This window comes from Panthera leo, chromosome B2, assembly GCF_018350215.1.
Source record: "Panthera leo isolate Ple1 chromosome B2, P.leo_Ple1_pat1.1, whole genome shotgun sequence".
NCBI classification, from domain to species: domain Eukaryota; kingdom Metazoa; phylum Chordata; class Mammalia; order Carnivora; family Felidae; genus Panthera; species Panthera leo.
In genome coordinates this window covers 33,183,992-33,210,681 of record NC_056683.1, presented here as the reverse complement: position 1 = coordinate 33,210,681, position 26,690 = coordinate 33,183,992, and the positions used below count along the sequence as shown (strand labels likewise).

The window sequence follows — 26,690 nt, the reverse complement described above, 5'->3', positions numbered from 1 at the left end:
GCTCAGTCGGTTAAGCGTCCGACTTCGGCTCAGGTTGTGATCTCGCGGTCCGTGGGTTCGAGCCCCGCGTTGGGCTCTGGGCGGACAGCTCAGAGCCTGGAGCCTGTTTCAGATTCTGTGTCTCCCTCTTTCTCTGACCTCCCCTGTTCATGCTCTCTCTCTCTGTCTCAAAAATAAATAAATGTAAAAAAAACTTTTTTTAAAATCACAATTAAAAGAATAAACAGACATCTAAATGACTTTGGTGTAATGTGTCCCCTCACTAGCCTGTTCCTCAAACCTTGTGGAAAATCATCAGGGCCTGGATAAGGTCTCCTAGAAGGCTTCTTTGGGCATCTCAGCTCACCCTTTCACTCCTCCCTCCTCCCAAGTCCTACTCACCCTGTCTACTGCTCATTTGGCACTTGAACACATGTTGCTTTGTACTGTTAGCTACCTTTATATAGTTATTTGTAGAAACGCATGTCCTTGTATCTCCCCGATTGTTATGTTATACTTCAATATTTAACATTTACAAGCACTTATGCCCACCTCATTTGAGCTTCCAACCCTGGAGAATAAGCACAGAATGGAAGTTTGGCTTATGGGTATGTTTATGTGAATACTAATTGTAGCTGTAGGTTAAATTCCAAAAAGTTTTTCTTTTGTTTGACATATTCTTTTGCTTCACTTCAGTGATCTTTTTGCAACGTTCCCTATATTGAAATGAATAAACTGAGGTCTACAGAGAAGCTTAGTCATTTGTCCATGGTCACATAGCAACAAGGATGAAGGCTCTCTTTCTGGGCCACTGTCCCTAACTCAGCCTTGCTGATAGTAAGTCAGCAGACATTTGCTTGCTCAACCGGGTAGCTCATTGGACTGTTAGCTGCTGCCTAGGTTTTGCAGCTTACAAAGTTTAAGACAGCTAACATGGGGAAAAGAATGTCAAAAACTGAAATGAATTCATGTTTGATAAGCCCCCAGGTCACCCAATTTTCGTTTCTTCAAAACGAAGGGTCTCTTAATGTTGTATGACATGATTATTTTATTAAAAATCCTAAAATACAGATAAAAATGTAAAAACATCCATTATTCCCCACACTCAGATTGTCATCATCAACACCTTGAAGTATATCCTTCTAGACATCTCCTGCACTTATTCATGCATCTGTTAGAAATTAGAGCATAGGTAATACTGTTTTCTCATAGCTTTTTATCATTTAAGAATATACTGTAGGGGCACCTGGGTGGCTCAGTCGGTTAAGCGTTGACTCTTGATTTTGGTTCAGGTAGTGATCTTATGGTTGGTGGGTTTGAGCCCCTTGTTGGGCTCGCTCTGTGCTGACAGCTCTCTCCCTCCCTCTCTCTCTGCCCCTTCCCTGCTTGTGTTCTCTCTCTCTCTCTCTCTCAAAATAAAAAACTTAAAAAAAAAGGGACATATTGTAAACATCTTTGTATGTTAGCAGAGATAATAGGTCCGTCAATTAAAGAATCAAGTTGATCTATTTCTTTAAATATAAAAAAAGGATAAAAAGAATTAAAATGATCAATTCTCTATTAATATTTCCAATCTTTTGCTATATAGTTAGGTTTATACAATATGCTAATTTTACATCCTGTTTTTTTCACTTAACATAGGCAAGTTTTATTCTAAAAATTCTTCAAATACACACTTGTTAAAACTTTGGAAAATACAGAAAACTGTAGAAAGAAAAACAGAAATCCCCTGCAATTTTCCTGTGTGATATAATGCTATAATATTTTGATATATTTCTTTCCAGTTGTTTACTCTGCTTATTTTGTTATTTAGTGTGCTTACTTTAATGAGTTATAGCTATAGTCTAAAAAACAGGATTATACTGTATTTACGATTTTGATGCAGCTTTTAAAAATCGACACTAACATCAGGATTTTTTTATATCATTAAGCATTCCTCAAAAATGTGTTTTCAAAGGAGGTATATAAAATTCTACCTTACCAACATAACTTTAAAATGTTATTCAAAAATTTTATCTTTTTATTAATAATTTTTTTTGATGTTTATTTATTTTTGAGAGAGAGAGAGAGAGAGAGCGAGCAGGAGAGGGTCACAGAGAGAGAGAGAGGGAGACACAGAATCTGAAGCAGGCTCCAGGCTCTGAACTATCAGCACAGAGCCTGATACAGGGCTCGAACTCACAAACAGTGAGATCAGACCTGAGCCGAAGTCGGACACTCAACCAACTGAGCCACCCAGGAGCCCCCAAAATTTTACCTTTTTAAAATGATTACATGCTCAGTGTAAAAACTCAACTAATACAGAAATTTAACATTAAAAGTGAATGTTTCCCATAAATTGGGTTGCTAGATTTAGCAAATAAAAATACAAGATACCCAGTTAATATTTGTGACCACTTACATTAAAAAAATTGTTACTGGGGTGTCTGGGTGGCTCAGTCGGTTAACAGTCTGACTCTTCGTTTTGGCTCAGGTCATAGTCTTGTGGTTGGTGGGTTTGAGCCCCACGGCAGATTGTCAGTGTAGAGTCTGCTTGGGATTCTCTCACTCCCTCTCTGGCTGCCCCTCCCCTGCTTCCTCTCTCTCTCTCTCTCTCAAAATAAATAAACATTTTTTAAAAATGTTGTTTACCTGAAATCAAGTCTAACTGGTTATCCGGTTTTTATGTGGCAACCCTACCATAACCCCACCTTCCTTAACCATTGGTATATATTCCCCCAGATATTTTGCTATGCATATATTCCAAGCACATACATAAACATATACACTTACTATACTTTTTATATAGATACAAAAGAGATCATGGTATATATACTGTTTAATAATTTGTTTTTTTAAAAAAACTCAATCTTCTGTATCTTGTCATGTTAATTCATATAGGCCTATTTCATTGTTTAAATGGTGGTGTAATATTCTATAGCATAAATATAGGCAAAGCCTTATGGTTGGTCATTCAGATTGTTCCCAATTTTTCAGCATTACCAAAAATTCTGTAGTGATCATCCTACATATATCTTTGGTCATCCTTTTTAGTTATCTGTATGATACCTAAGATGCAAGGTGCACATTTAAAATTTAATGGCCTTTACCAAAACACCCTCCTGAAAGGTTTTTACGAATCTGTAATCCTATCAACATTGTATGAAATTGTGTTTTTCTTCACATCTTGTAGAATACTGGCTATGATCAATCTTTGCCAAATTGACAGATAAAAATGATTATTGCACTTTTGTTTTAATTTGCATTTCTTGATTATTCATGGTATTCAAAATATTCTCATACATTTACAGGCCATTTATATAATTTTTCTTGTCAATTGCCCATTCATGTCCTTTACCAATTTTTCCTTTAGATTGTTTTTTCCTTGGTTATCCTAATAGCTGTTTGTTTGTTTACTTATTTATTATTTATTTTTAAAATTTTTTAAGAGAGAGAGAGAGCATGAGCAGGGGAGAGAGGCAGAGGGAGAGAGAGCGAATCTTAAATAGGCTTCAGGCTCAGCACAGGGCCCAGCACGGGGTTCGATCCCATGACCCTGGGATCATGACCTGTGCTGAAATCAAGAGTTGGATGCTCAACTGATTGCACCACCCAGGCGACCCAAGAGCTGTTTATTTATTAAATGATGATATTAGTACTCTGTCCTGTGTATTATAAATATTGTCCTTGAATTATCCTTTTGTCTTTTGATTATGCTCATGGTATTTTTTATTTTTATTTTTTAACTTTTGAAACAAAGAAGTTTTAAATAAAAAAAATTTTTTTTTAATGTTAACTTATTTTTGAGAGAGAGACACACACAGTGCAAGTGGGGGAGGCACAGAAAGAAAAGACACAGAATCCGAAGCAGGCTCCAGGCTCTGAGCTGTCAGCACAGAGCCCAACGCGGGGCTGGAACCCATGAGATGTGAGATCATGACCTGAGCTGAAGTCAGCCGCTTAACCAACTGAGCCACCTAGGTGCCCCTTAGATTTTTTATACAGGCAAAACTATAGATCTTTTCTTTGATATTATGATTGGAGATTTCTTCTTCTAAGATTATTGAAATATTCATTCAGGTTTCTTTCTAATTCTTTACTTTTTTGGTCATAGATTCATGTAAAAGTATATTGGTGAAAAGAATGAATCCACTCCTGCCCACATATATTTTTTCAACAATTCCCCTATTGGTGGACATTTGGGTTATTCCACCTTTTTACTAGCATATGTATTATAGTACTTTTAACAAAAAGCTTTTTTATAAACTTAAGATTTGGGGGCTATTGTCTATGAACATTATTAAGGTTACTCACATTAATTCATCTGAATTCACATCCACTCACTTTTAGGAAAAATTACATCAATTTATATTCCCAGAAGCAGTGCTGTTTGAGAGCACCTGTTTCTCCATATTCTTGCCAACTAAAGCTATTATAAATGTTTTTGAAGCTTTGACAATCTGATTAGGCAAAATGTTGTTGTTTTTGAGAGACAGCACACAAGCATGCAGAGTTGGGGAGGGGCAGAGGGAGAGAGGGAGAGAGAGAATCTTAAGCAGGTTCCAAGCCCAGTGCAGAGCCGGAGGTGGGCTCATGATCGCGAGATCATGACCGTGGGATCCTGAGCTGAAACCAAGAGACAGATGTGTAACTGACTGAGCCACCCAAGCGCCCCTACCTTATTGCTGTTTTAATCCATTTCTTTAATATGGGTGGCATAATACATCTTTTAATATGTCTATCTGCCATTTGTATTTCTTCTTTTGTGAATTGCCTTTTTGTGTCATTTTTTTTCAATTGGAATTTTCATTATTTGTTTTAAATTTATTTTTTTTAGTAATCTCTACACCCAGTGTGGGGCTTGAACTCATGACCCTGAGATCAAGAGTCACACGCTCTCCCAACTGAGCCAGCTAGGCGCCCTTAAGTTTTCACTGTTTTTAAGAGTAGGACGTGCATCCCTATCTAGAAATCAAACATTGTATTCACATGATTTTCTTAATTTTTTAAAATAACTTGACTTTTTTTTTACTTCATCTAAGAGATAATGTATTTTGAATGGAATCTGGAGATTCTAACGGAATCTAAGAGAAGCTGAATAACCAGGACTCAAAGTGATAGGAACTTCTCTCTCCTAAGCCTTCAGGTCTCTCATCTTTGTTTCTCTCTGCCTTGTGGCTCTCTTTCTGCAGATGGGCATTATTTTGTTTTCAAGGGTGCCCCACAAAGATAGTCTCTTTTCTGTATTTCTATCACTGACTTTCAAGTAAACAGCCCAGGCCTGTTCCACAAACTCATTGAGTTCAGTTCCAAATTCCTGAGAGAGAGAGAGAGAGAGAGAGAGAGAGAGAGAGAGAGAGAATCTGATTGGCTGATCCTAGGTTGAGCATATCCCTTTTGTCCAATCAAATGGAGGCTAAAGGAAAGGGCAATATAGGATACATATGGCTGCTGGAGGCCACATAGAGGGTCATTAATAGTTGGCAGAAAAGAGATCATCACAGTTTGGATATATACCCAAAAGGTTTCTACTACAAGTTGCTATTATCATATAATGTAGCATAACATCTATTTGGACTCTGTCTGTTCCTTGCATCGGTTATGCTGTGGCATAATCTTAGTACTAGCCGGGCTTGGCAATTCTGAATCTTAGGGACTTAGAGGTTTGGAACCAATCAAGGCTGCCCTGGTGAGATGAATCACTTTTCTCCCAGACTTTTAACTTCTAAAGATTGAATGGCTTAACTCCTTTAAGAAATTTTAAACTGAACTAGTCTGGGGATCTGGGGTTAATTTAAATTTCTTATATGTGATCACCAGCCCAAGAAATTCAGAAAGAAACTGGCTGGTTGTATGATATCCCAGGCAGCGGCATCTCTGGGCAAAGTACCTGACATAGTTCTGAGATAATACCTAGAAGCCCTTTTGGAATACTGCCATCAATCAGCTTTTTGTCCTTAGGGTGGTGTTCAGCAATTTGTTCTTTTGTCTCTCAACTAGTCCTTCTGCATGTCCTCTTTCCAACAAAATAAAACAAAGCTGCAGAGCCATTATAGCAGAACCATGCATGTTAATAATCCCCCAGATTCAAGTGGAGATTCACATTTCTGTGAGTATCCTGACGGGTAACACCTCATTTTCTCCATTTAATATCTCATCCCGCAAAAGAACAATTCAATGGAAGGTGGAGCGGCTGGTTCTTCCTTCACACCTAATGTGCCAGCCACCTTGGTCAGTGTTTTTGCATAGTGGTTAGGGATGGGTCAGTCTTCTATTGTGTGTGACTGTCCCAAGATTTGCAGAAGATTATCATCCTCAGTCCTCAGGGAATTAATGGCCAGGGTACCACATCCAATCTCATGAGAACCCCAAATGTCCCCACAATGTTCAGAATTCACTTTAGGAGTAGTTATACTCTTTTGAGATAACTTCTGTCATAAACTGAAGTTCTGGGCCACTTGGGTCTCTTATTTGCAAGGATCTCTTTATGTGGGCTGTTTATGAGTGAGTCAAGACTTTAATACTACATGGTGTTGGCCAAGAGTTGTTAGTTTATCTTGGGTCAGCATTCTTTTTTTTTTTTTTTTTAATTTTTTTTTTTTTTTTTAACATTTATTCATTTTTGAGACAGAGAGACACAGAGCATGAACAGGGGAGGAGCAGAGAGAGAGGGAGACAAAGAATCTGAAACAGGCTCCAGGCTCTGAGCTGTCAGCACAGAGCCCGACACGGGGCTCGAACTCACGGACCGTGAGATCATGACCTGAGCCGAAGTCGGACGCTTAACCGACCGAGCCACCCAGGCGCCCCTCTTGGGTCAGCATTCTAATGGAGTTGTCAGGTTTATAACAAAATAACATTTTCTTCTTTTGGGTCCTAGGTCAACACAACATTAATCCATGGATATTGCAAGTTAAGACACTTAGTTTTAGTTAATAGAGTAATATCAATTTCTGATTATTTTGTATGTAAGGCCAAACTGAACTCAAAGTATAAAAGGAATTGTAGTAGGATATAGTGGGTACAGTGCTAGACTGGGAGTTTGAACACCCCTTACTAGTTGTGTAATCTTGGGTAAATCAGTTCCCCCCTCTTGGTTTCAGTTTCTTCATCTGTAAAATGGGGGAGGTTGGGCTAGGCAGTCTTAGATTTCTTTCAGTTCTAATACTGGGATTTTTATAATCTGTGTTCCCATTCCACCATCCATAAGATTGGGACAATATGTGTTCACCCCTGAAATAGAATTTTCCTCAATATTAGTAACATATTCCAATATTGTGGTCACCCAAAAATTAGGCCTTGGCAATGATTTAAGTTCTGCTCAGGTCTTAGAGGCCTAAGAACAGTTTCTTATAAAAAAAGTTCAGAACTATTATATGAGTTTGTAAGTATTGTAACTATCTGCTGTTAAAGTTATCTCCCATAGTATATCACTGGAGAAGGGTGGTCCCTTAGTAGGAAAAGAGAAAGGGCATATATTTCATATTGTAATAGAGAACAAGGAAGGGAAATGAAGTAGAAGGGGAGTCAGGTAAAGAAATATCCTGGGCTACTTGTATCATTGTTTATTTCCAGAGTCGTCTTATGTTTGTGGCCACAATACTAGTTATCACTTCTTGAAGTGTTTTTTATGGAACAGGCGCTGTGTTGAGTTTATATTTTTTATCTCATTTAATTCCTACAGCAGTCCTATCTGGGCAGGCACTATGATTATCAATAACTGGCAGAATGAGAATCCTAAATGTGTGTGATCCAGAACCCAGGCTTTTAAAGATATTTTATTTTACTAACAGAAAGAGAATACTGTCCCTTTGTAAAACCTCCTAGCAACCCAGACACTACAGTTCACTTATTCTAGTGCTGTGTTGTTGAAATTGTTATGGAAAACATAACCCATTAGGAAACTGAAAGCTGGTTTTTAGTTTGGCTGCTCTGTATTTTTGGACAAGACATATAAGCTTTCCGGATCTCACTTTCCTTATTGGTAAAGCAGGGAGCTACTTGAAGGCAGAAGACCATTTCTTCCTCCTCTTTTCCTCTTTGGATGTGGCGGTGTTGAACAAATGGGAATGCAAGGGGGTAGACAAAATGGTCCCTACGCTGCCTTTCTCATTCTTTGATCTCGAAATGGGGCCTTCACCAGGCAGGTGTACCAAATTTACAGCAGTATTTTGCTTCCTATTTTAAAAACAGAACAAGTCATGCCAAATCCTCGTGACTTACTTAACCTTTGTTTTGAGAGGGCTGGTCTTGACAGAGTGGGTGGGAGGATATGTATGTTGCTGTCTGGACTTCTGATTGATGTTTGTATCGAGGCCTCCTTAACTTCCGAGACTTGACACTGCTGTTGCATAACAGAAACGGCACTAACAAATTGTAGTAACCATCGCCGAGGATGGCTGGTAACCAAGCGTTCACGGCACTTACCGACCCGGAAAAACAGCTCTTAAAACTTGTGCAATCAAGCCCTTCCAGGACAAGGGGCAAAGCCCTGGCCGAGAGGACTGCGTCCTGCCTGCACTTTGGTACTCGACCTTGCCATGGTCTCTTCTCCCGAACTTGTTTTCTCACCTGCAAAATGGTGGAGTTGCTGTGGACCAAGATCCCGGAGCTTCTCCCCAAACCCCGGACTTTAACTCCTCCCCTTGAAAGTGGGGGCGGAGAGAGGAGAAGGTCAGGCCAGGAGTCACCCTCAGCCGCCGAGCGGTCCCTTTCCTCTTTGCCACTCCCCGCCCCCTCGCTCCACCTCGGTGAGGTCACGCGGGAGACGTCACGAGGTTGTGACGCCACTGAGGGGCGGGACTCCGGGAGAGGAAGGGGCGGGGCCCAGGCGGGCGGCGCTTGCGCAGTGGGCGCGGCGCGGGAGGAGGCGGAGGCGGCAGAGAAGCGAGAGGCGGCGGCGGCGCAGGCGGCGGCGCTGGGGGGGGTGGGAGGGGGGGGAGCGAGAGAGTGAGTGAGTGGCTGAGTGAGTTTATCCCTATGAGGCGGTGAGAGGCCCGGGGCCTACCTTAAAGGAGCGGGGTCGCGGCGCCAGCTAGCAGCGAGCCCCCTCCCGGTCCCCGGGCCCGGCGGCGCGGCGGCGGCGGCGGCGGCTCGGTTGTGAGGAGGCGGGGAAGCGGGTGTCCGGCCCCAGCCATGGAGGGCATGGACGTGGACCTAGACCCTGAGCTGATGCAGAAGTTCAGCTGCTTGGGCACCACCGACAAGGACGTGCTCATCTCTGAGTTCCAGCGACTGCTCGGCTTCCAGCTCAACCCGGCCGGCTGCGCCTTCTTCCTGGATATGACCAACTGGTGAGCCGGCCCCATCGCGCCAGCACTGGGGCCCGCGGGGAAGGGAAGGGACACCCGAGCCCAGCGGCAGGGCGGGCCGGGCGGGCGCTGAGGGGCACCCTCTTCCCGGGGCGTGGAGGGAGAGTGGGGGAGCCTCAGGGACATGGGAGAAATTTGGAGGCTGAGCAAGAGTAGAGAGGACGTACGAGGGGAGTGGGGGGCCACGGAGTGCAGGAGGGGCGGAAGGGAGACTGGGGAGGGCTTCCCGAGGTTCTGCGGAGAATTAGGGGCCGAAGAACATGAGAAGAGGAGAAAGACTTGAGTATCGAGACCATAGGGGTGGACCTGTGAGCAGGAGGGCTGTGGTGTTGGTGAAGAGTACACAGCACAGGAAATCTGAATTTGGGGAGTGGGGGGAAAGCCTGGGGTGTGGAGTTAGGGTCGAGGAAGACAGGGATGAGAGGAAACTCCGGGAGAGAATTAGGTGTTCTGGAAGAACGTGGGGCACTGGAGAGACTTGGGAGTTAGGAGATGAGAACAGATACTATGCGCGCGCGCGTGTGTGTTGTGTTTCTTCATTCGAAGACAGGGAAAAAGGAAACATATTTTGGGGAAGGACAAGTGAGTACGGTAAGAGAGCTGACTTTCCGAACAGTTGTGCCAGGGAGGAGTGGGATCTGCTAGTAGATCTAACGGAGGACCGGGAGTGCTTGGGGGCAGGGTCTGGGAAAGCCTTAGGAAAAGTGGAGGAAAGGAGATTATCTTGGAGGAGGGAACTTTCTGGGAGAACTGGAGCCCTGGACTCCAGAATGCCAGAATGGAGAGGGGCTTATCTGAAATAAGACTGGGTTGTTTGGGAAAATGGAGAACTTGGCTTAGGAAAACTAGGAACCAAATCTTTTGGCTTGGAGTCTCCTTGTAGAATTGGGGCAGAAGACCATGGCGCTTAGACCAAAAGGAGTGTTTCTTGGCTTTGGATGTAGCCCTCGCTATTTTTGATAAGCAAGGCTTTCTCCTTGTTCTCTGAGGAGGGGTTGTTGAATTCACTCACTTAGGGTGAGTGGTAAAGTACAGACCATTAGACTTCTTCTGAAAAGATTTCAGGTGAAACAACTCATTTTTCTTTGGTCGGAAAGCCATGGGATGAGTGCCCTTTGCTCTCTGTGTTTGGGCATTCAGTCCCCTGACATGTGGAATCTTGTTTCTCTTGGCATCACTTATACAACCAGCTTCCCCTTTATTCCATGTCCACTGAATGCCTCAGGCAATGCCAGAAAAAAGAGGCTGTAAGCTTAGTCTTTATCCCATTTCTCATCTAGTCCTGTCTGGAATGGTGCTCGTCTTACTTGTAGCTATGGTCACACCAAAGATGATGTGTGAATTTTTTTTCTGTGTAGCATCATTGGTGGGTCTTACTATTTTATCTTTAAACTTGATTGTTACAGCAAGAGTGGGATTGAATTGCTAGATGTTTAGAAAACTTTTTGAGGCATTGAATGCGAGAGATAGTCTTTATAATTAAAGAAGCATTTATGATCCCCACTTACATCTTTTTACATCTGGGAAGAGAGGGACTACAGCCTGCAGTAGTTTTCTGAACACCAACTTACGGTGTTTAAATAGTCCTTGATAGGGGTTATTGAAAACACTGAGAACAGGTATTACCCTAGTGAAATTTAGAAGTAAACCTATATCTTGACGAGGGTTGTTCTCTTGCCTGCCAGCTTCCCACCCCCAGCTCTTTTTCTTCCTTGTTTACATTAGTTCAGCATAGGAAACTTGGCATATTGTTGCTGCCAGTTTGGTAGGGGAGGATCATTATTTCTCCCCACCCCCTTGTGAGTCGTACCATTTAAACCCTGCCCTAATAAGTTTTTAGTTCTTTAGAGTCAGTATTTATTAGTATAATTATTGTGGCTACAAAACCAGTGTAATGAATTTTATGTGTTTGAGGTGTGTGTGTTTAACATCTAAGATTGTTTTTAGGTTTTGTGAAAGGTGAGGCCCAGTGTGGGTAAGAAAAAAATAACTTAAAAATTATAGTTGCGTTATAAAAATTTTATTTGAATTTTTTATAAAAAATTATTAAGCTCAATGGCACAGAGTAGCATGTATTCTAATGATGTAGCATCTCTGTATGAAACAAGGTGTGATACATTTCTGAGCAAAGTAGTGAGCCATTAAAAGATGTATTCAGGTTTTTTCTTCTTTTTTTAATTTTTTAATGTTTATTTATTTTTGAGAGAGAGATTGAGAGAGTATGAGCGGGTGAGGGTGAAGAGAGAGTGAGACCCAGAATCTGGAGCAGGCTCCAGGCTCTGGGCTGTCAGCACAGAGCCCAATGCAGGGCTCAATCCCACGGACTGAGAGATCATGACCTGAGCTGTGGTCTGACGCCCAACCAACTTAGCCACGCAGGCGCCCCAGATGTATTCAGGTTTTAAAGCAGTTAGAAGTTAGTAGCTTCTTAGGAATGCAGGCAATTAAGTGGTAACTCAGCTTTAAGCCACCTTATTTTCTGGTTGTAAAAGTCATATTCTTTGTCTTTGATTATAAAATGAAAAATTTTTTGTGAATTGAAGGAAGTAAAGCTTACTATTCTTTTCTTTCTATTGAAAACAGTTAGCCCCAGTATTATATTTCGATTTCTATTTTGACCTGGTTAAGTTCATTAGATTTTTGTTTTAAACAAATGCTCATCTTGATTAATACAATCTAGTTAAAATAAATATAGTCATGCATGTGTACTTGGTCAAAACATTTGTCTGTGTTGTTTAAGAAATATGTGGTCTAGAAATGTATTGTTTTTAAATGTCATTTAATGTCTAACTTTGTTGAGATGGTCCTATAATATAGGTTGGCAAAATCTCTCAAATTGCTGTGATTAACCTGTTGAATTTGAGATGATTAACTTTACTGTGACTTCTTAAGTGCCTCCTATTGGTTGTAATAAATAACCACCATTCGGTTGTTTGATGACTGCTAGAAAATACTATGGTAAATTAAAAATCATTATTTTAAAACGAAGGCCATGAGTTTTCTAAAATGAAACTCAAGTTGGAAAGACTTTGCTTTTATTTTCAAAAGTAAGTATTAGCTTTTTAAGAAGCTGTCAAAAAAACTAAGTTGAATGTTTTGGCCTTGTCAATTATCTACCCTATAAACTATTTTTTTCCCCTAGTCTTTAGTTCATTGTGCATTTTGTAGATATTTCTAATTTTTAATTTGGAATGAAGTATTGTTTCAGCTTAAGCTTTTTTTTTTTTTTAATTTTTTTTTTTTTTTAACATTTGTTTATTTTTGAGACAGAGAGAGAGCATGAGCAGGGGAGGGGCAGAGAGAGAGGGAGACACAGAATCCGAAACAGGCTCCAGGCTCTGAGCTGTCAGCACAGAGCCCGATGCGGGGCTCGAACTCACAGACCGCGAGATCATGACCTGAGCCGAAGTCGACGCCCAACCGACTGAGCCACCCAGGCACCCCCAGCTTAAGCTTTTTGTAGTGTTTATACCTGAGTTGGCAGCCATGCTCCTGGGATACTTAATAAAAGTAGCCAATATTCAGTTCCTCAGTAAGTACAGAAAGTGAATAAGTGGTGTGATTAAAAAAAAAAAACCCAGTATGCTAAGCCAACTGAAATGATTTGTAGATTAGTATAACTTTCTATAGGTGGAATGTCTTGCAGAGACACTATTGGACAGTGAGTATAGAACCTGGAATTCTAAAACTGGAAGTTGGCTTAAGAGATTCTCCAGTTCATTCCAGTTTTTCCTGAAGAATTGCATATAATCCTTCCAAGACAGTTTATTTTTGCATCCCTGAGGGCAGAGATTTGCATGGTACCTTATTATAGTATTTAATTACTTTTCTAGTTAGAATTATGTCAAAACTAAATCTCTCTTACTTACTACAGTTTAAACTTTTTCATTGCTTATGCCCTCCTTGGAGATGGAGACTGTCTAATAAACACCTTCCTTAAGAGGTCAGAAAGTTTCTGTTAATTGAAATCACTAAAATTTTTTCACTATTTATAATTTAAACACATTCAACTTAATGGTTTCTCATCCTTTAATGTAGTCTAATACACTTATCTTTTTTCCAGGGGAAACCGACATGATTCATAGGAGAATTTACATATGATTTTTAGAAAATTTAACATAAAACATATACCATTTTAACCAATTTTAAGCGTACAGTTTAGTGTTATGTAAGATTTCAAATTCTCTTCTGGTCCTCAAAATCATTTGTCTCTTATGTTTTTAAAGTGAGTTTTGTTCTTTAGCATTTGTGACGAGGCAAGTAACACTTCTAGATTTTATTTTTTAACACTTCTAGATTTTTAGAGGGCATTAACTTAGGAGTCAGTATTGGCCTTATTTCTCAGTTATAAGTATAAATAATAGTTGACTAGCATATAGACACTGTTGATTACTTATTTGGCTGGCCCTTTGCAGTTGTGGTGTTGCAACATTCTAGCTTACCTCTTGGTGTCTTCAGGAAGTAATATACATTTTTTGGAACATTACATGTGCCCACAGTGGATGGAACAGATGTGTTCTAGAAAAGCAACTTGGAAAAACATTTTTGTACACTCATGTCCTGCTGACTTTGTCAGCATTGTCAGAGGCACCCCACTGGATAAAATAAAGGTATAACTGATGAAGTGAAATCAGGATCTAGATGTAAAAATCAGTTGTACCTTGTATTTCATAGTACCTCCCCTGCCTGGTCTTAATCCATTTTTTCAGTCACCTGCATGGTAAATGAGTTTCTGATCCACTCTCTAGTTTATGTGTATGAGTCTAGGAAAAGCCTGGCAGCCAGACTTTTGTAACATAAATCATGATATTAGTACTGGGTTCCTTGAAAAAAATGTGTGCCAAGCAGCAGTTTTAGGAAGAGGGTAGGGAAGGATTGCATAACACTCAGTGATAGAGTGTTGTACAGTCTGTAACATTTTTAAGAAGGTTGAGAGTTCTTTGGATATTCTTCTCCACTTTTTTTCTATCTTTTTTGAGTGGCACATAGAAGTTTTGGACTCTGGGTATAAAAAAAAAGTTTATAAATAGAGTATTTAGATTCATTTTAGTTTTAAAAGGAGCACAGTAAAAAGTATATTATTGTCCTGCAGGAAGTCTTTACAAACAGTATTGCTGTGGGCCTTGTATTTCTGATCACAGATTAAGTGAAAACTAATCTCCATTATAGCTAGGATGGGTGGAGATGGTTTCTTCACCATTTCTTATCTTCCCACTCCTTCCACACAAAATTTGTGTAGCACATAACACCAAAAACTATCAACCAGACAGTATTTAAATAAATGTATTTTGAATAGCAGATAGTGTAATACAGAAGCAGAAAACAGCCTGTATTATACTTTGTGTTCTGATAGGAAAAGAACATGCCTGAAATGATGAGAGAAAAGTTTTGGAATAATGAGGAAACATTCATATGTCAGTACTGAATTAGCTGAATTTCAGAACAGGTAGAAATGGACTGAGTCAAGTAGAAGGAATGATTCACAAAGATGGAATGACTGCTGTGGGCAGGTTGCTTTCTTAGAAGTTTTGAAATGATTAGGCGATTTGAACTGATGAGAAAGTAGTGTAATACAGGTAGAGGATGTTTCCTAAGTGAAACCAGGAAGGAGCAAGTGGAGCAGAACCATCGAGAATATTGGCTTGGCTATAATGCGGTTAATGGGATCAGGAGTAACAAGACATGGAGCTTATTTTTATTTTTGGCTTGGAATATTGCTGATTTTTAAAAAATTGAGGTGAAATCGACATGAAGTTAAACCATGAGAAAATGAACAATTCAGTGGCATTTAGTGTATTCCTAGTGTTGTACAACTACCATATATATCGAGCTGAAACATTTTCATCACCCCAAAAGGAAACCCTACACCCGTTAAGCAGTTGTTCCTCATTCCCTGGAAACCCAAGCCCTGGCAACCACCCAGGTCCATTTTCACCCTTTGCCTTTGACAACTACCAATCTGAATTCTTTTCCTATGGATGTACCTATTCTGAATATTTCATATAAATGGAGTCATACAATATTCGCGTCCATTTGTGTCTAGTGTCTTTCAGGCTTCATCCATGTTGTATAGCATGTGTCAATACTATGGTTGAATAATGTTTCAACAAAGTATGTGTATACCACAATTTATCCATTTGCCTCTTGATGGACATTTAAGCCATTTCCAACTTCTGGCTATTGTGAATAGTGCTGCTATGAAAATATGTGTACATGTATTTGTTTGAATACCTGTTTTTACTTCTTTTGGTTATATACCTAGGAGTTGAATGTGTAACTTTTTCAGGAACCACCAAACTGTTTTCCACAGCGGCTGGATTATTTTATAATCCTCCTAGCAATGAACAAGGGTCTGTCCCAGTTTCTCCATACTTTGCCAACCACTTGTTATTTTCATTTTTTTAATTACAGCCATTCTTATGGGTATGAAGTGGTACCTCACTGTGATTTTGATTTGTGTTTCTCCCATCCAAGTACTAACCAGGCCCGACCCTGCTTAGCTTCCGAGATCAGACGAGGTCGGGCGCATTCAGGGTGGTATGGCCGTAGACTGATTTGTGTTTCTCTAATTACTAATGATATTGAATGTCTTTTTCTATGCTTCTTGGTCAGTGCATACGTTCCTGGAGAAGTGTTTATTCAAGTCCTTTGACTTTTTTTTTAGTTGGATTGTCTTTTTTGTTCAGTTGTAAGAGTTATATATTCTGGATACTAGACCCTTATCAGATATGTAATTTGCAAACATTATTCTCCATTCTATAGGTTGTCTTTTTATTTTTTTTGATAATGTTCTTCAGTGCACAGGTTTTTATTTTGATCAGGCCCAGCTTATCTAATTTTTTGTTGTTGCTTGTGCTTTTGGCGTTGTATCTAATAATCCAAGGTCGTGAAGATTTACCTGTATGTTTTCTTCTAAGAGTTTTATGGTTTCACTTCTTAAACTTAGGTCACTGATCCATTTTGAGTTAATTTTTGCATATGGTGTGAGGTAGGAGTCCAACTTAATCCTGTGGAGCTTAGTTTTGATCATGTCACATGCTCTGGGACTGGCTTCTCATTGACTGCATTAAATATATCCTTTACTTGTATTAAATACATATTTTCTTCAGAACACCCCTAAAAATTGGGCCAGGAAAGTGTGCAAGGTTTCCTAATGGGGGAAAATATTAGGGGTGTTCTATTAGGAACCAAAATTAAATGTGTATCAATTAATTTATTTATTTTTGAGAGAGAGAGCATAAGCAGGGGAGGAGCAGAGAGAGAGAGAGAGAGAGAGAGAGAGAGAGAGAGAGAGAATACCAAGCAGGTTCTGCACTGTCAGCACAGAGCCCAACACAGGGCTTGGTCCACGAACCAGAAGATCATGACCTGAACCCAAATCAAGAGTCAGATGCCTAACCGACTGAGCTACCCAGGTGCCCCTAATTGTGTATTTACAAGATCAGTTTATCCTTTTCCCCATCTTACCAGCCATTCTCTCTGATTTGTCCCTGTTAATAGCTCCATTGGTCTCCTAGACATTAGGCTTGAACTGAGTTCTATCCAATGCCCTCTCTTTCCTGGACACCTCAAATCACTTGCCAAACCCTGTTCGTTTCCACTCTACAGTGCACTTTCCAACTCTTGTTTTCCATTCCCTGCACCACTACCCTAACAGGAATACTCTCCAAATTGTTTCTCTACATCTGGCTCTCTTCCTTCCAATCCATTTTGTGGACATACCACTACCAGACCAATCTTTCTAAATCACAGCTTTGATCTGGACCATTTTTTTTTTGGTCAGAAACCTTTAATAATGCCCTTGTTATGTACCACATAAAGAACAGGGCTTTAGCTTGACATTCAGGGCCTTCCAAAGATTGGTCCTGGTTTATCTGCCTCTACCTTTCCTGCATACCTTTATGCTGGATATCTTGCTTCTCTCTGCTCCATTCAAGCTGGTCTGCTGCTCATTTCCCGCATATACTTTTGCTTTCCCAATTTAAACTTTTTTCTTCTGCCTGGAATGTTGTTCTTCCCTTTCTTATGCCTCATGAAATCCTTTTGTTTTTTTGAAATTGGGACACTAATTGTTCGTAGTAGTGCTGTCTTCTCTGAACATTGCTTTTTTGATAATATTGATCACATACGATACATACCCTGGAGAGGAAGATATACCCTAACAGCCTTTGGTTCTCCCTAAACATCGGATTCAGTAAGGTGTGAGAGTAGATGGACTAAAGACTTCATATTTAAGGAGACTTTGTGGTCCAGTACTGTTAGAAGAAACAAGTCCTATAATCTAAGCTCTTTTTCAGGCTTTTTTGTAGATTCAGTTTGCCATGAGATGTAAATGTTGTCAATATATGTGCCATGAAAGAAATTAAAATTTAAGTTAACGGCAAGAATATTGTTTCTGGAAGCAATTTGAGCCCTCTAAAGGTTGGCCCCATCTTGGGGTGCCTTGGGGCTCAGTTGGTTAAGTGTCGGATTTTGGCTCAGGTCATGATCTTGCAGTTTGTGAGTTCAAGCCCCGTTTCGGCTCTGTGCTGACAGCTTGAAGCCTGGAGCCTGCTTCGACTCTGTGTCTCCCCGTCTCTCTGCCCCTCCCCCACTCTCTGTCTCTTTGTCTCTCAAAAATAAATAAGCATGAAAACAATTTCAAGTAATTTTAAAACACTGTATGGACCACATGAAGCTCATCTATAGGTAGGATGTGTTCCTTGGACCACTAATTTGCAACCTCTGGACTAAAAGTGAGAAGCAAAAATCTGTTCTTCTTTCCAGATGTAGCCACTACTATCTATTTTTCTGTACCTTTTAGAAAATTTCCATGCCTGTAGAATTTTGTATGTGTATGTATACTTACAGAATTTTCTGTGTGTGTGTGTGTGTGTGTGTGTGTATTTTTTAAACAGCAGTGGTATTGCAATTTGAATAATTGTTCTTCCTATCCAGAGTAGTGGGTAACACAGCCCTTGTACTGAAGTAGTTGTCAAGATATTTGGATAGGATGATCAAATAAATCTATATTTTACTAAATAATAGCGTAGTGGTAGATTTTATCTCTTCAGATTTGATCTCTTCAAGTACAGTAGAATTCTTTCACTGTATTGAGCAACCAACTCTCATCCAGTAATTACATGTAATTATTAAAACTTGTTTTGCTGTATTAAGAGCAAAATGTGTTAAGTAAACTAGTGAATCCATCTGAATTTGCTTATGAGATATTTTCAGAGAACACATTTTATAAGGTTTTTTTAAAATTTATTTATTTTGAGAGAGAAAGATAGAGAAAGGGAGAGAGAGAATCCCAAGCAGGCTCCACACTAATGGTGTGGAGCCTGATGCGGGGCTTGAACTCCTGGAACTCTGAGATCATGACCTGAGCCGAAATCAAGAGTTGGATGCTTAACTGACTAAACGCAAGGGACCCAAAACACAAGACTGAAACTGAAGAGGTTTAACTCTTATGGAATTACCTTGTGCAGATGAAACTGATACATTTTTCACTTGTAAGGGTTATTGATTTTGTGAGTGGTTTTCTCATGATTAGCCAGAGTTAATGTATGTCTTTGGAGAGGAGCAGTTAATTCCAAATATGGAACTCAGCCCCACTGAATTGACTATGTACTGGATTTTAAAAGACTCACTTTAAAAAATGAACAGTTGTGTTTTCTTATGTGTGAACCATGGCTCTATGAAGTATTTCCAAGGGTTCACACTTGAATTATTGTGCTTGAGGTCAGTGATTCACAACCTATTATGGATCAACAGCCTACTACTCGATTGATTGAATGATACACAGTGTGCTTCTAAAATGCTTTCTGGTCAGGATTTACTTTCTGAAGTAAATTTTGCTTTTTAACTAAAAAAAAAACTGATAACGGACTTTGGGACAGTAGAAATCATTGGCTGAGGGATGAGGTTTTGCATACAGCTATATAACTGGGAACCAACTGTGTTTAAAATTTTTTTTAATTTAAAAATAATAACTTTTATTATGATACAAAATTTTATTATGACTTAAATCATTGCAGATAAGCTAGAAAGTGCCAGTAAGCAAAAAGAAGACAAAAGCAAGCCATACTCACAGGAGCCAGAGATAAACAATTTTAACCCTTTCATCTGTATTTTTCTAGTACATACTTGCATGTGTTTGTGTGCGTACCTGTGTTTGCTTTATGAAAGTGGAGTATTTGCTATATTCCATGTACTGTTTCAAGTGATTACTACATAATTTAATGCTCACAATAATTTCAGGAAATAAATACAGTTATTCTTACTTTACAGAAAAGGAAAAGAGGCTCAGTAAGGTTAAGTAACTTAGTAAAGTTACATGGGTAATAAGTGGTAGAAATAGAATTCAGATGTAAGTAGTCTCGGACTAGAGTCTGTGCTCCTGATTGCTGTGTATACACTTGGTGGGTTTCTAGGGCTGCCATAACAAATTACCACAAACCGGATGGCTTAAAACAAAAAGTTATTCTCTTACAGTTCTGGAGGCTAGAAGTTGAAATCAAAGCATCAGCAGGGCTCTGCTCGCTCTGAAGGTTCCTAGAGAAGAATCCTCCCTTAACTCTTTTTAGCTCTTGATGGCTCCCTTCTTTTGGCATTTCTTGGTGTTCCTTGGCTTGTACTACGTCACTCCAACCTCTGCCTCAATAGTCACAGGGCCTTCTTCCTTGTGCCTCCAGATTTCCCCCTCCCCAGATTTCCCCAATCTCCAGTCAGTTGGATTTAGGGTCCAACCTGATCTGACCTCATCTGAACTAATTGCATCTGCAAAGACTATTTCCAAATCAGATTGCATCCTGAGGTTCTGGGTAGATGTGAATTTTGGTGGATACTCTTAAACCACTACAAACACAATTTGTAATCTTTCACTGAAAAATCTCTTACGATTATTCATTTTTAATAAATATGATTCTATACTTTTAAAGGCTTCATGGTATTAAGTGTATATAAAATAACAATAATCCTTTTTTGTTGGATATCAAGGTTATTTTTATTTTTTTGTCACTGTAAACTCAGTATTGAAATTCTTGTAGGTAAATCTTTGCTTGCATCCTTAATTGTTTCCTTAGAGTTTTTTCATAGAATTAGATTGCTGGGCTAAAGATAAACGTGGTTTTTAATGCTCTTAATATTTAATTGCTAAATTGTCTCCCTCATAAAGGTCAGACTAATTTATATTTCTGCCAGCTACTGTGTGAGTAGCTGTTCCTTTAATACCTCATCAGTGCAGCATATTACAATTAAAAATGTTTTTCTTTTGTCAGTTTGGTAGATAAAAAGTGTGATCTTGTTTTAATTTGTATTTTGTCATTTCTGAGGAGTATTATGTCCTAAATGTCCACTGTATTTATGAATTAGCTGAACATGCCCTTTGTCCATTTTTTTAATAAGGAAGTTTGCCTTTTTGGAAAGTGGAGTTTTTTTTCCTGACTGTAAAAGTAGTGATACTGAATACAAAAAATCAGCCAGTTCAGAAATATTGAAGGAAGACATATTGCTTTATAGCCTGCTTTTTCACTAAACGTAGATATCTTTCCATGTCTGTTTTTCATGGCTGCTAGTGTTCCATTACTTGGGTATTCTGTACTTTAGTTGAGAAGCCATTTATTGGTTTTTGTTGTTTTTTGCTATTAGAAACATCTTTTCATATTTGCCTGATTATTTTCTTTTCTCTTAGTATTTTAAAAAACTGTGACATATAGCCCATGTATTTATTTTGGAGAAATTCTTAGAAGTGGAATTGCCAGGTCAAAGGTATGGCCTTTTGAAGGTTCATGAACATTGCCAGATTGCCTCCATGAAGGATGTAACAATTGATAATACAAACAGTTTAGGCATTAGAAAACTTGGTTTCTGGAATGTCGATTTTTAATTTTTGCTGAATAGATTTATCTGATAGATAAATGTTTGTTATTCTAGTTTGCATTTCTTTGCTGGTGAAATCTTAAGTTTTATGTGTGTGTGCTGGCTATTTTTTTATAGGCCTTTTTATTTAAAAAAAAAAAGGTTCTAATGAACCCTGTGTATCCATCATCTTGATTTCAGTCATTAATTTTTTTTTTTTTTGTCTTTTTTTTTCCCCTCACTAAAGAACAGTATTTTTAAAGCAGATTTCAGCTATGTGGTGGCTACTTGTTTTGGTGTTTAAAATGTAACAACTTTATTGAAATACAATTTACACATCCTAAAATTCACCTATCTTAAGTGTACAAATTCAGTGAGTTTTGTAAATTTATAGATTTGTATAACCATCATCACAAGCCAGTTTTAGAACATTTCTGTCACTCCAGTAAGATTTATGGCAGTTTGAGGGGCATCTGGGTGGCTCAGTTGGTTAAGCATTCGACTTCGGCCCAGTCATGATCTCACAGTTTGTGAGTTTGAGCCCTGTGTCAGGCTCTGTGCTGACAGCTCAGAGCCTGGAGCCTGCTTCAGCTTCTGTGTCTCCCTCCCTCCCTCCCTCCCTCCCTCTCTCCCTCCCTCTCTCCCTCCCTCTCTCTCTCTCTCTCTCTCTCTCTCTCTCTCTCTCTGCCCCTCCCCCATTTGCACCTGGTGTCTCTCTCTGTCAAAAATACAACATTGAAAAAGTATATCAAAGAAATAATTAAAAAAAAAAAAGATTTATGCCCATTTGTGGTCAGTCATCCCCAGTGCCAGGCAACCACCATTCTGACTTCTGTCTCTCTGAATTTGCGTTTTCTGTATATTTCATGTAAATGTAAACATGAAGTATTGTGGCCTTTGTGGCTGGCTTCTTTTCTTTATTAGCATAATGTTTTCAAGGTTTATCCACATTGCAGCATGGATCATTGATGGAAGTTCATTCTGTTTTATTTTACTGCTGAATATTCTACAGACATTGAAAAATAATCATTGTTATTAAAAAATCATTATTCAAACAGTACCAGAGATTTTTCAGTGAAAGGTAAGTCTTTTTTTGATTCTAGATTTTGTGTCTCTTCCCAGAGACAGTACCTATTACTGATTGGTCTCTTGTGTACCTTTCCAGATGTTATTCTACATAGCTTTAATACCTGTAAAGGTCCTTGCTGTTTGGTATCTTTGTCATTTTTTTAATATATTTTTGAGAGAGGGAGAATCCCAGGCAGTCTCTGCACTGTCAGTGCAGAGCCTGATATGGGGCTCAATCTCACGAACCATGAAATCGTGACTTGAACTGAAATCAGGAGTCGGACACTTAACTGATTGAGCCACCCAGACACACTTGCATCTTTGTCATTTTAAAAATTGATATTTGTAAGTTAGATTTTGCACATGTTTTTCCAGTTTCCTGTTTGTGTTTTAACTTCTTAAAAATTTTATTTAGATATGTACTTATAAAATGGATATGTGTTTCTTATGAAAAGTTTAGATAGTACATAGATCGCTGTGTTTCCCTCCCTCAACTCACTCTGCAAAAGTAGCCATTAGTCTATTTTTTCAGAGACACTGTGTACCTTTGTAGGCCTGTATTTGATCAGAGAGTCCATATGTATGCTAGTAAGTTATTACTATACTTTCCTCCATTCTACATGCAGATTTAAATCCCTCCTCTTACAGTTTTTTTTTTTTTTTTTTTCCTGAAAAAGAACTGTCTTCTACATAGATACTTAAAATTTTGTCAGTGAACGTAGTTCCTGATAGATGTCTTTAGATCTTAAATGTTAGGTCTTTTTGGGAAGTTTTTTCCTCCACAGCGCCTTAAAACAAACTTTGATATATTGTTAAGTACGGACTTTAGGCCAGGTCATTTCAGATCCATCATCTACTTCAGTTGTCAAGAGTTTTTCTGAAAGCATGATCTGTAGGTGTACCATCTCTTGTAGAGGTCTTCTCTCCTCCCTTACACTTGAAAACTTGTGTGTGCGCATACACACACACACACAGAACCTAGGTATATGTATTATATATAGTATATATACGTTAGCTTATTTAACTTCACAGTATACTGTGGACATCATTTTTTTTAATGGGTGCATGGTATTTATTCATTGTGGCTGACTATATTTAATTTAAATATTTCCTTAGTGATGGACAGCTAGTTTCCAGGTAGTATTTGCTTTTATAAAGCTGCTCTGGTACAGGTATCTTTGTATACTTGTGGGTACAGTTTTAGAAGTGGAATTGGTGGGGCTGGGTGTATGGGCAGTTTAAATTTTGATAGGTAACATCAAATTGACTCCAAAAATATTGTAACAATTTTCATTTTTACTGTCCCTGCACAAGAGTCCTTGGCTTTTTAAAAAAAAATTTTTTTTTGAAGGTTTATTTATTATTGAGAGACAGAGAAACGGAGTGAGCATGGGAGGGGCAGAGAGAGGGAGAGACACAGAATCTGAAACAGGCTCCAGGCTCTGAGCTGTCAGTCCAGAGCCTGATGTGGGGCTCAAACTCACAAACCGCAAGATCATGTCCTGAGCTGAAGTTGGACACTTAACCGACTGAGCCACCCAGGCGCCCCAAGAGTCCTTGTTTTGCCACACTTTTATCAACCAGGAATGATCTTTGTCTTTACATTGTTGCTGGTTGACAGGTTAAAATGTATTCATTTTAATTTGTATTGCTTTAATTATGAATGAGGTAGGACATCTTTCCATATCTTTATTGGCTATTTGTATTTTCCCCAGCTTTATTGAGGCCATTTGTACTTTTCTGTGACTTATTTGTGTTTTCTTCTCTGTCTCAACTGGAGTGTTATTCTTTCTCTCATTAACTTGAGTTGTTTATATATTAAGGCAATGGACTTCTTATTAAATACTTGCCTTTCCTCCAGTTTCTTTTAACTTGGCTTATAACGTTTTGTTTTGTTTTGTTTTTTTTAACTCTGTGGCGCTTTCTTTGTGAATTTTTATGAAATTGAATCCAGCAATCTTTTCTTTTTTCATTTCTGCTTTTGGTTTCATGTTTATAAATCTTTTCCCCACATAATTGTTACATAATTATTATTTACCTCTGTTTTCTTTATGATTGCATAATTTACATAAATCTTTTATATAGTTAAAATGTATTTGGCAGTGTTTTGGGAGGTCCATATCCTAACATGTTTTGCAAATGATTAGTTGGTTTCCATTTTTTTGAGAAATTCATATTTCCTCCCAAAGATTGAAATGCTACCTTTATCATGTATCAAATGTTTATACACACACACACACACACACACACACACACACTTGGGCTTGTTTTTGCACTTTTTCCTCTGTTTATGTCCAGTTTTCTAGGGTTGAATAAGAGTTTTAAGGTTTGCTTAAAATATTTTTAAAGGCAAGTACATCTTCTTGTAATTTTTCAGTTTTTCCAAGTTATAAATGCACATAGTCTCCAAGAGTAAAGTAAATTTCTACAGGCTTGTTAAAAGAACCAGGAATTCTAGACCCCCTTTTCCTTCTTTCAGTTCCCAGAAGCAATCTTTTTCAATTCTTTCAACTGATTTTGAGATTTTTGCCTCTCTATTGATTTTTTTTTCTTCTGTTTTAACTATAATCTGTTTATTTCCCACAGGGAGATGAGGATTTCATTCTTTGATAGCCAGTGTGGTGGTAAAGAGCAAAGTTCAGAGTTTCTGCTATGTACTGTCTGTGTGACTTTGGCAAGTTATTACCCTCTCTGTGCCTTGGTTTCCTCATATATAAAGACAATATCCTTTTTTATCTGAAGATTAATTAATTAACATGTGTAAAGATTTAGAGCTGTGCCCTGGCACATGGTAATTGTTAGTTTCACTTACCCTGTCTCCCATTCTCCCATTTTAAGTGTTTGTAATTTAGAGAAGTCCGTTTTCAGCGTCTATGTTGTTTTAACTGTTTAAATGCTTACTGACACTCGAGCTATTAGTATACTTAGATTCATTTTCCCTTTCTGTACAATCTTTTGCTGCCCCAAGGGTAATAATTGTGTAGGCTTTTGGTTTGTTCAGTCTCTCAGATATTTTTTTCCTAAGTCATTCTCAAAGTCCTTACCAACCATGAATCTCTTCTTCATAGGTTCAGACGGTGTTGTATCAGTTTAACCTTTTTGAAGAACTTTCTTCCAGAGCATTTGACCTACTCTAATCTGGACTGGTTGAGCTCTGAGTGTGCTGCACAGCTCTTATTCTGGGTACCCTGGGGATTTCTTTCACACTCCTCCTACTCCCCACCCGTTGTTGGAAACCTTGTTTCCTGGACCCCATTTTTTTAAACTTCCTGAGAGTGCAGAGGAGATAAAATTTGAGACTTTTGTATTCTGAAACTATATTTTACTCTGATGCTTAGTTGATATCCAGGTTTGCTTAGGTAACAGTTTTAAGGTTGGAAATATTTTTTTCTCAGAATTTTGAAGGCACTGCTCTTTTGTCTTCTTTTTTTCCGTGGAAATGTTGAAATGTGATGCTGTTCTGATACTTTGTTCTTTGTATGAATCCTGTCTTTTCCCTCTCTGGAAGCTTTTGGTAACTTTGCTGTGTGTCCCTGGTGTTCTCAAGTTTGATGGGGATACATTTCAACATGTATTTTCATACCTTGTGCTCAGCTTTAGAGAGCCCTTTCAGTCCGGAAACTGTCTTCTTTTTCTTGGGAGATTTCTTAAGTTAATCCTTTGATTTCTTTCCCTTCATTTTCTGTGTTCTCTTTTCTTAGGTCTCCTATTTTTCAGATAGTGGATCTTCCGGTCTGGTCCTCTGTCTTTTCTCTTTTCATCTTTTGACTCTTTTTTTTTTGCTCTGTTTGGTGGGAGATCTTCAAGTTGCCATTTTTGTTTGCTTACTTTTTAGTCTTTTTCTTTCATATTCAATGCTTTACCTTAAGTATTTGGTTGTTCTTGGCTGTCTACTCCTATTTAAAAGTAGGACACAGAAAGTGGATTGGAAGCTGTGGACCTGATTGTAGTTTTTAAGTGAAAGCTTTAAAAAGCCCCACCCATTTCCTCCAGGGTGGGGCATTCACCAGGCTACGTGTGCAGTGTTTAGACAGATCTAACGGTTGGGTTTAGGCAAATGCATAACCTCTCCTGTTTTTATCCATATCTTCACCTTCACTTGTAGGGTACCCGGTGCTGTTAATTCCTGAACCTTTTGGGAATCCTCATTTTAAGTCGGGTTGCTTCTCTACTTTTCCCCACTGCTGGCTGAGGAGGATTCAGCTTTCTCAGGTTGGCTAAGTCATTTACCACTTGTTTGTCTACCTTCCAGAGCATCAAATGTTGCTTCTTCACTTGTTCACTTTGTCCTCATGAATTTATGACTTTTCTCCCCATTTGTCTCAGTTTGTTCGGGCCGCTATAACAAAAGCAACCACCATAGACTGTGTGGTTTATAAACACCAAACATTTATTTCTCACAAGATCTAGAGGCTGGGAAATCACAGATCAGGGTGCCAGTAGATTTGGTATCTGGTGAGGGTCTGATCCTGGTTCACAGATGGCTGACTTCTCATTGTAACCCCACGAAGT

General features: G+C 38.9%; 2 protein-coding genes across 3 annotated transcripts in view; one reads left to right on the top strand and one right to left on the bottom strand.

Moving 5' to 3' along the window:
* SNRPC (small nuclear ribonucleoprotein polypeptide C) overlaps positions 1–8,687 on the bottom strand; it is a 59,299-nt gene extending 50,612 nt beyond the window's left edge. The window contains exon 1 of the mRNA XM_042938504.1: positions 8,530–8,687. The gene's annotated coding sequence lies outside the window, so the exon portion shown is untranslated. The remainder of the gene's footprint in view (positions 1–8,529) is intronic.
* Positions 8,688–8,893: 206 nt separating this feature from the next.
* Positions 8,894–26,690, top strand: part of ILRUN (inflammation and lipid regulator with UBA-like and NBR1-like domains) — a 95,849-nt gene continuing 78,052 nt past the window's right edge. For both annotated transcript variants that reach the window (XM_042938502.1, XM_042938503.1), the window contains exon 1: positions 8,894–9,251. In XM_042938502.1, coding sequence (XP_042794436.1) covers positions 9,094–9,251 — 158 coding nt within the window. In that variant the 5' untranslated portion in view covers positions 8,894–9,093. The remainder of the gene's footprint in view (positions 9,252–26,690) is intronic.